General features: G+C 46.4%; 1 protein-coding gene across 2 annotated transcripts; it reads left to right on the top strand.

The window, feature by feature from the left end:
- The first annotated feature begins 318 nt into the window (after nucleotides 1–318).
- Nucleotides 319–3,016, top strand: LOC134444007 (uncharacterized). Of its 2 annotated transcripts, XM_063193497.1 has the most exons (3): nucleotides 319–1,491; nucleotides 1,573–1,693; nucleotides 1,790–3,016. In XM_063193497.1, the coding sequence occupies exon 1, from the start codon at nucleotides 430–432 to the stop codon at nucleotides 1,165–1,167; it is 738 nt and encodes a 245-aa protein (XP_063049567.1). In that variant the 5' UTR covers nucleotides 319–429; the 3' UTR covers nucleotides 1,168–1,491; nucleotides 1,573–1,693; nucleotides 1,790–3,016. The 2 variants fall into 2 exon arrangements, with proteins under 2 accessions (XP_063049567.1, XP_063049566.1); XM_063193496.1 differs by having other exon boundaries at nucleotides 319–1,693.
- The last annotated feature ends 6,054 nt before the right edge of the window (nucleotides 3,017–9,070 follow it).

Here is a 9,070-nt window from a genome sequence, read left to right as displayed (position 1 = left end):
GATTTCACGCTTTTGGAGCCCACGTCGGGGGGGGTGGAGAACGTTTTAGTCATCACGGACGTCTTCAGTAAGTATTCCATCGCCGTCCCCACCCGGGATCAGCGGGCCTCGACGGTCGCCCAGGTCTTGCTTGTGGAATGGTTCTACCGGTTCGGAATTCCTGGTCGGCTCCACTCCGACCAAGGGCGCTGTTTCGAGGGCACCCTGATGCAGCAGCTTTGCGGGCTGTACGGGGTCCAGAAGTCCCGAACCACCCCGTACCATCCGGCCGGGAACGGCCAATGTGAGCGATTTAACCGCACTCTACATAACCTCCTGCGTACCCTACCGGCCTCTCGGAAGCGCGACTGGGCAACTTGCCTGCCGCACGTAACCTTCTGTTATAATACCACCCCGCATCAAGCGACAGGAGAATCGCCACACTTCCTTATGTTCGGCCAAGAGCCACAGCTACCCGTAGACTTCCTCCTGGGCCGAGTTCGGCCACCGGTCCATGGTCGAGTGTGCGACTGGATACAGGAGCATCAGGCCCGGCTTCAAGTGGCATTTGATGGGGCTCGGGAGCGGTTGGCCGCAGCGGCGGAATATCGCAAGGACAGACACGATGCACGGGTGAAGACTGCTGTTTTAGAAGTAGGGCAACGGGTATATGTACGCAACCTCGGCGTGCGAGGTCGAAATAAAATCCAAGATGTGTGGAACTCCCAGGTACACATGGTGGTGCGTACCCCTTCGGAGACCGGAGCCGTGTACACGATCACCCCCGTCAACGATCCAACGAAGCTGAAGCACGTTCACCGCAGCATGCTGAAAGGAGTGGTGGGCCCCCTGGCCCCCGACACCCCCCCGGGGTCGGGCCGACCAGGCGAACCTACCCCTGTCGACTCAGGGGAGCTATCGAGCGAAGAAGATATCCTTCTTGGGGAGCAGGTGGGCGATGCTGGCTTGGGTGTCCCAGCAGAGCCCCATGCACCCCAGGGTGGCACCTCAGGAGGAAACGAAGGGCAGCGTCGGACTTCGCAGGCTTCCCCCGGCAGTTCGGCCGCTCAGCCACCCGGTCGTGGCACTAGCAGCAGCGAGGTGCCCCCACGCCGGACTTTCCGGTCTAACGCGGGACAACACTCTAATCCCCATCGGCTGCCTGGTGGGGCGACTTCAAACTCTTGATGGAATTTTGGATCTGGGAGTGGGGGGGAAAGCGTACCTGCATCGTCGGGCCGACGATTCAACATGTGGGGGGTAGATTGTAGTGGAGCGCTGCTCCTTTAAGGGAAAGTCTGACGCTGCGGCACACGTCACCACGCCGCTCGTAGAGGCTTATGGGAAGTCTCTTCATAAACACTGCCAGTGGCTAGTATTCGGTAAGCCTGCAAAGTCCCCCTTTGCGCGTTTCATCGCCACCGGCGAATGCTGTGGTTGCTTCTCCCCTCGCCGTCGAGAGGAGTGCGGTGTCCAGTTCGATCCAGGAGATGTGGACCATTTCTTGTCCTCGTGAGTATGTGGACCATTTCTTGTCGCTGTTCATGTGCTAGCCAGCAGCTAGTGGCTAACTTCGCGTCTGCTGTTCTATAGGTTGTGATTCCAACTTGGCGTCTCTTACTTGGCTAGAGTGATCTCTTGCTTCTCCACTGGCAAGGACTTCGGTGGACAATACCAACGGTTACCTTGCGCATTTCCCGTCTCCTGCACGCCGGTATGTATTATAGTGGGTTAGCTTGTGCCTTTACCCAGCCCTGACTGTTTGTTTTCGTACCATGGTTGCTAACGACGGCCATTATTATGGTTTCAGCGTGTGGTCGCTACCGGCGCCTCGGCCGTGTACCTCTGTATTGGCACTCCGACTGTGAGAATCGCGCATCGGTGCACCCTCATCTCCGGGTAAGGTAACCTCTCGGCAGCAGAATCGTGTCATAGTGGGTGTCCTGCTAGCTTGGCTAACGCTCTCCTCCTCCCTCGCAGGTTGTATCCGTGTGGCCGTGGTCAGACACACCACGCGTTTAGGTGCACGAGCGGCGACTTTTAGCCCCGGTTGTGTGGTGCCTCTGGAAGCCGGGAACCCGTATCTCGGCTGCTGCTCCGGCCTCGGGAAATTGGACATTCGTGCGTGTGTGTGCGTGTGGGCGCTCGGCTCGGTGTGAGCTGGTGTGTGAGCCATTCCACAGTGTGTGTGTGCGTGTGCGTACGTTGGTGCGTGTGTGTGTGTGTTTGTGACGAGTGAGTGTGGGAATACCTAGGGGACTGCACTGAGCTGAGCCTCTGGGGTTGGTTTACCTCATGTTTTGATTTTCGTTTTCTTTCGTTTGCTGTGCCTAATTTCCTTTTTTTTCATTATTTCATTCAATTATCTAATTTCTTATTTAACTGCATGTATTTACTGGATTTTGATTTATTTTGCATGGTTTGCTGATTTCTTGTTGTTTCTGTTTGCCGTGAATTATTTCTGTTTGTTGTGAACTATTTCTTTACTTTTTCTTTTGTTAATCCTGAGGTGTGCCATTCGCCCTATTGTGTTAGCCGTGCCAGCCCCTAGTGGCAAAGTATGACAACCTGAGTGTGGGTTCTAAGGCCCTAGGCCTACCAGGTGTGTTGTCTATTGTGAATTAGTGAACATACTTTGGGGCAGGTGTTTACAGATCCGCGGGTGTGGTGGCAGCACGCCCACCCCCGCACTTTACTGTTAACGTGAACATACTTTGGGGCAGGTGTTTATAGATCCGCGGGTGATTGCGACAGCACACCCACCCCACTGCACTTTGTGAATTGTGAGTACCTTTTTATATTTATTGCAAAGAGTGAGAAAAATATATTTTTATAACGCACAGAATAATAAAGATTTGAATTATTAATTGTCACCACTGTCTCTGCCTCCATTGTGCACGAACCTGTGTTTGCCTGGTAATCTATTGTGCGGGTACATTGTGTGTTGGTCCGGGGTATCTGTAACTACCCCTAATTAATTTCCTCCGGGGGCTCCACCCCCGGGGGTGGCGTAGTCGAACTACTTCCTGTAACGGTCTCGCCCACTACATTAGCGACATATTCCCTCTTTTAACTTGTCTTAAAGCAAGACAACGGCTTACATGAAAAATAAGACACTTTACCACCTTTATAAACAACAGCCAACGATTTTAACTGTATTAAGCCCCAAAATAGTGGCATACTCATTTAAATGAGGAAGGAGTTGTGCTGTTCCTGCCTTTTTAAATGAGTTCCATGGTAATTGTTCACAAAAAGGCTTTTTCCCATGGCACAACTAAGCCATGAGAATTTAAATAGGTCTCTATTCTTGAAGACACTGCTTTTTTAAAACTCATATTACTCTTGGGAGGTACAGATAAAACTCCTTTTTGTTGATACACAGGAAACAAACACAGCTCTGAAATTCAGAAGTGGCAGCGACTTCAATATCTATTTTCCTTCAACAAAAACATTGCTCATTTAAAAGTTTTATAGCGTAGGTGTTTAAAACTAAAATCGGAGACCTGTGCTTCATTAGTTATGTTGCGTGTGCCTGGTCGTCCTCCGTGCATTAACCTGCTACACTTCAGAACTGCCTGGGCCATCTGACTCATCATCACCTTCCAGCATGTCTTACTGATACTAGGCATTGGAGCCCCAATGCTGCATAGTTATAATCTCCTGAAGTCCACATGCCAGGATTTGCAAAGGTGGGTTAGTGTGGAGAAGGACCAAAAAGCAGCTTAAAATAGTTTCGGCTCAATAATATTCAAGGCCTTGCACAGTATCAAGGATTCTTGGAAAAACCCAGATCGCTCAGCCTACGGCCAGATGCATGCCTAAGTTATTTTATATTTACTTGTTATTTATGACTTTCCTTATTGCTTATTTATTGGTCATGTTTTTTGTATATCTATTTATGTATGTTTTTAATTAGTTCCATGTGTATAACCCATGGTGTGATCTCTGACTTTTACCACTAACTGTTTGTGTTGGGTGATAAAGAAACCAAAGGAGGTGGTGTGTGGCGCCACTGTAGAGCTGTATAAAGTACAAGTAGACACACTCTTACAGATGTAATCACAACACTAGTGGTATGATATTACATGGTCATGGTCAAAAAAACTTGAGAAAGGCCACACTGGCCGAAACGTTTCTGTAAATAAAATTCAGCAAGATGGACAAGAGTGTGCGGTATCTTCCTCTCTGAAAATGATATTACATGGTTTCAACTTTGCAATATCATACTTGTACTACTAGTATTGTAATTACATCTGTAACAGTACTTCTACTTTAAACAACTCTGTGCCACCGTAGGGTGTTGTAGGCAGTTGTCAACATAGGGGCTGTCGTTTTGTCACCGTAGGGTGTTGTAGGCAGTTGTCAACATAGGGGCTGTTGTGTTGCCACTGTAGGGTGTTGTAGGCAGTTGTCAACATAGGGGCTGTCGTTTTGTCACCGTAGGGTGTTGTAGGCAGTTGTCAACATAGGGGCTGTTGTGTTGCCACTGTATGGTGTTGTTGGCAGTTGTCAACATAGGGGCTGTCCTGTTGCCACCGTAGGGTGTTGTAGGCAGTAACTGTGCTCCCCTTGGGAGGCTCCTGAATATCATTAGTGGCTATGGTATTGCTATATACTACTGTTTATACAAGTATACATTCAAAGTTTTACGCACACAGTCCCTTCCCTCCGGGACCCCCTTGCAGTACGTCCGTGACCCGACCAGGGGTCCCGACCACTACCACTGGGGAACCTACCACTGTCGTCCCTCTGCATAGTGTTGTAGACTTTTTGGTGTGTTTGTGTGTGGGGGGTATTGCCGTGTGTGTAAGTGTGTGCGTGTGTCTCTTAGTTTATGTGTTTGTGTTATAATGTCTCACCTTCATCCACCACATTTCGCCCCTCTCCTGTAGTGCGTGCGGCGTGCGTCTGTGCAAGTCTGTATGTCTGCCGTTCACCCCTCTCCAGATTTACCCAGTGGGACGGTGTCTTGGCCGCCCCCAGACTGCAGAGTGTTTCCAAAAGGGCTTTTTGCTGAACATCTGCATCGTAAAATGATAGCCAATCTCTTTGAACACACCCTCAGAGCTCTTGTGATGCTTGCTCAATGAGGCGCAGGGAAAACATAGTTACTGAATGGCCTGTTGGCAGTTTAAAAGTGGGAGCTGGCTCACCCCATGCAGTTTAGAAGTGGAGAGGAGGCTGGCTCACGAAAGGTCTGTTTGGGGCCTGGCTCACCCCATGCAGTTTAGAAGTGGAGAGGAGGCTGGCTCACGAAAGGTCTGTTTGGGGCCTGGCTCACCTCATGCAGTTTAGAAGTGGAGTGGAGACCAGTTTACCTCATGCTGGGGCGATGTGGAGGCCAGGTTGTAGTGTGGAAGATTCAAAGATTCAATAAGTTTATTCCCATGTCAACATAGAGTTCATATGGATTTGTTTTGGCACATTTCTGATATGATCAAAGACATACAATGGATGGAAACATAACTTACAACAGCAAGGCACTTATATAGCACATGAGTGATTCTACGATTCGCCTGCGCTTTTGGCAAAAGCAAAATGTCAATTATGTCAACTAAATGACCTAGATGTTTACATAGTGTATATATTTAAGTTTCCAAACAAACAAATTGCCAAGCATAATCTTAAATCATTTGATAAATACTCTAATGAACGCGAACATTTGCTTGATTATTTTGTCAACAGTGTTATGGACAAATACTATGTCATTTCAAACATATATAACAATAACTTACTACAGAGTTGAAACAACATACGTTTGAAAGTGCTTATCTCCCTTAGCAATAATGTTGTCATTAATCTGTGCAACTGATATAGAAAATGTGATTGTTGAGCTTCATAAGTAGGATTTTATGATTCACTGTGATACAGACTGACACATTTTTCATTATAAATCCCTGTAACGTCTGATTTGAATTCAGTCACCCTCCTTACACAAGACCCTAGTGTCTGTTCATTTTTTCCAACACATAAGGGATCAATAGCACAAAACACTTTCAAAACAGTCAACCGTGTTACTCAACTGTGTTACGGTCAACAGTGCAGGGGAACAAGTCGGCACTTTTTTAGGAGAAAAAAACAAACCCATCTCCCTTGAACACAAATTATTTTGTTTGTTTGTCTGTCAATATGGAGATAAATTGGCAAAAACATACTCCTCCTCAACTGTAGCTAATTGTAACACCATTGACAGTAACACAGCTTGACATTTCAGCCATTTTTATCGTGTTGTGCTAACTGAGGACCTCAGAAGTTCCACCACAACACCTTAATCAATTCATGTATTTGTATGCTTTATCTGTGTTTTTCTGCATGTGATTTCTAATTCAGATTCTTATGAATATGTTGATAACACAGTTGACAGGCAATTTTCCTGCTATGAGAACATGAAAAAGAATGGATTAAATTATGGAAGGATGGAGCTCAAAACTTACCAAAAAGTCTTCCCATACCCTGCCAAAGAGGTTATGACATCACGTGATGTTATTCGTATGGCCTAAGACCAAACCATTACTGATTTATGGAGGGGGTTTCAGACCGTGACACGGTTAACACAGTTTTCGTGGACACACACAAAATGGCAAATTTCATGTATAATGGAAAGGACAGTGGTCTTTCTGACAGTTTTGTCATATTGTGATGATTACTGTGAATCAACATTTGCAATCGTCTTGGGCAAAACAAGTCTTTACATGCTAATTTGAAGACTGAATCTGACATTTGGAAAACAGGACGGCATGAAAACGCCCAAAACCAGTATTAAATATTCTTTCTTGCAGAGGGAAATAATTCCATGTCTACACTTTCTGTATTATATGAAAGATACACATAAATGTGTGCTAATGTCCAAAACATAATTGGATTCAGTTAATAGTTAGTGGAATTCGCAAATAGAATCCATGGACTTGAAAGCGTTGTCGAATCGTAGAATCACTCACATACATAAGGTACAGAGCCATAGACAGTGGACAGTAGACGGTAAACAGTAGTCGTTGAACAACAGACAATAATGGCTGGTACACAAAGTGCATATTAAAGTGGACATTAAAGTGCCTCCAATGGTGAAGTGCATGCAGTAAATGAAGAGTGGGAATGGCTCATCTCATGCTGGGCATGTGGTGGCCTGTTTGCGGGGCCTACAGCTGTGGCTGGGCCAGGGACAAAGTCATCTGAAGGGCTCCACCTCTCAATACATACAATATAATGGGGACCCCACTTTGCCCTCCTCTCTCCCTGGGCCCATGGCAACTGACCCCTGTCACCCATGTCACCTTGCCTGTTTGCAGCATAGAAGGCTTGGCCCCAGTGGTTTGAAATTGAAGATCGGGACCCCTAGGGGGGACACAGAGGCACTGCAGGAGGGGCGCGGACACAAGGGACTGTTTGCATAAAACCTTGAATATATGTTTTTATAACCTCTCCAGACATTGTTAATTACAATATTCACTTTAATTGGTAATGCATGTTTCTAACTATCCTGTGACTTACATTACAGGCTTGCAAAAATTATGGTTTTGCATTTGGAAAAAAATGTGAAAATATTCTTACATACATGTAGGTCCAAAAGGTGGGTCCCAACGGGAAAAGTTTAGGAACGACTGGCTTAGCCCATGCTACCATGTGCCCCAGATAGCAACCCTGGGTTATGTGGCTTAGCCCATATGGGCCCCCAGATAGCAGTGCTAGGTTATCTGGGTCAACTCGTCTTGCACAGGTCTGAGGTACTCGCAAGAAAGAAACTTAAAATTCATTGCACAACTAGAATCGAGTCAGACATGGGCAGACACAGCAAGCACATGAAGAGTTCAGATGCAAAACCCCCTAACTCCATTTCTGAAGACCTGCACTTCTATATTTTTAGAGAACCCCGTTGTTGGTTTGGTTTACATTCGTGCACTTGATAATACATATAAATAGTTATATTACATAAACAAAATAAAAAAATATGCAATTTTGATAGCTTTGTATTAAATAAAAATGAATTAAGATTATTTTCTGAAAAGGCACTTAGGGGGTTTTGCATCTGAACTCTTCACATTTGGTTGAAAATGTACAGTCAGACAGCTAAAGATGTGGGTGTGAATTCCATATTTGGAGGGAAATGTACAGTCAGAAAGCCAAAGACGTGGGCGTGAATTGTTTGCCTGTCCAAAGCCAATCAGAATCTAAATGCCACCGGCTAGAAGGGTTGTAGACAAACGTGCGTTTACACAAGAAGATTGATTTTACCTCCACTGAACGTTTCCCCTCGAACCGCCTGACAGGTGAATGCTCTCTTTGTGTTTTACAGAAATATTAAATACACATTAGACAAACTTGTCTAGATTAGATGTGCAGTCCCTCCCATTCATCAAACACACCATTTTATAATGACTCTATCTACTGAAGTCTCTCTCTCTCTATCTACTGAAGTCTCTCTCTCTCTATCTACTGAAGAACCCTCACATCCTGGATTCATCAAATCAAATCAAATCAAATCAAAACATTTTGATTTGTTAAGGATGATGCAAAGAAGGGTAGAGAGAGAGCCACGAGAGAGAGAAGAAAAAGAAGGAAGAGAGAGTAAGAGGGAGAGCGATAAAGGGGAAAAAAGCATCAGAGACAGATAGGGGTTGAGGAGTCAGGCAGAGAGAGAGAGAGAGAAAGAGAAAGAGAGAGAGAAGAAAGAGAGAGAGAAAGAGAGAGAGGGAGGGTAAGCCTGGCCCATCGGGTAAGGCCAGCAGTAGCAGCATTAAGGCTTAAATAATGAATGCAGAGAGAACAGAGGTCATCTGGAGTGGAGGAGGGAGGGGAAGGAGTGGATGGGGATGGAGGAGAAGGATGGATGGAGAAGAGGGGTGAAGGAGGAGTGGAGGGAGGAGAGGAGTGATGGAGTGGAGGTGGGGTGAGGGAGGAGTGTGGGAAAGAGGGCATAGAGGAGTGGAGGTGGAGGGTGAGGTGGAGGTGAGAAGGAGTTGGTGGTGTAGTGGAGTGGAGTGGTGGTGGAGGGTGATGGAGGAGTGTAGGTGGGGGTGAGAACTGGGAGGGGGAGTATGTAGTTGAGGTAGGGGTGAGGGAACAGGGTGTATGGAGGGAAGGTGGGGGTATGGGG

This window comes from Engraulis encrasicolus, unplaced genomic scaffold (assembly GCF_034702125.1).
Source record: "Engraulis encrasicolus isolate BLACKSEA-1 unplaced genomic scaffold, IST_EnEncr_1.0 scaffold_42_np1212, whole genome shotgun sequence".
NCBI lineage: Eukaryota > Metazoa > Chordata > Actinopteri > Clupeiformes > Engraulidae > Engraulis > Engraulis encrasicolus.
The sequence above is the reverse complement of the archived record's forward strand: the minus strand, read 5'-3'. Positions and strand labels throughout refer to the sequence as shown.

Bases quoted from the DNA above. Each gene is read 5' to 3' on its own strand.
- LOC134444007 (XM_063193497.1), top strand. From the start codon at position 430: ATGTTCGGCCAAGAGCCACAGCTACCCGTAGACTTCCTCCTGGGCCGA.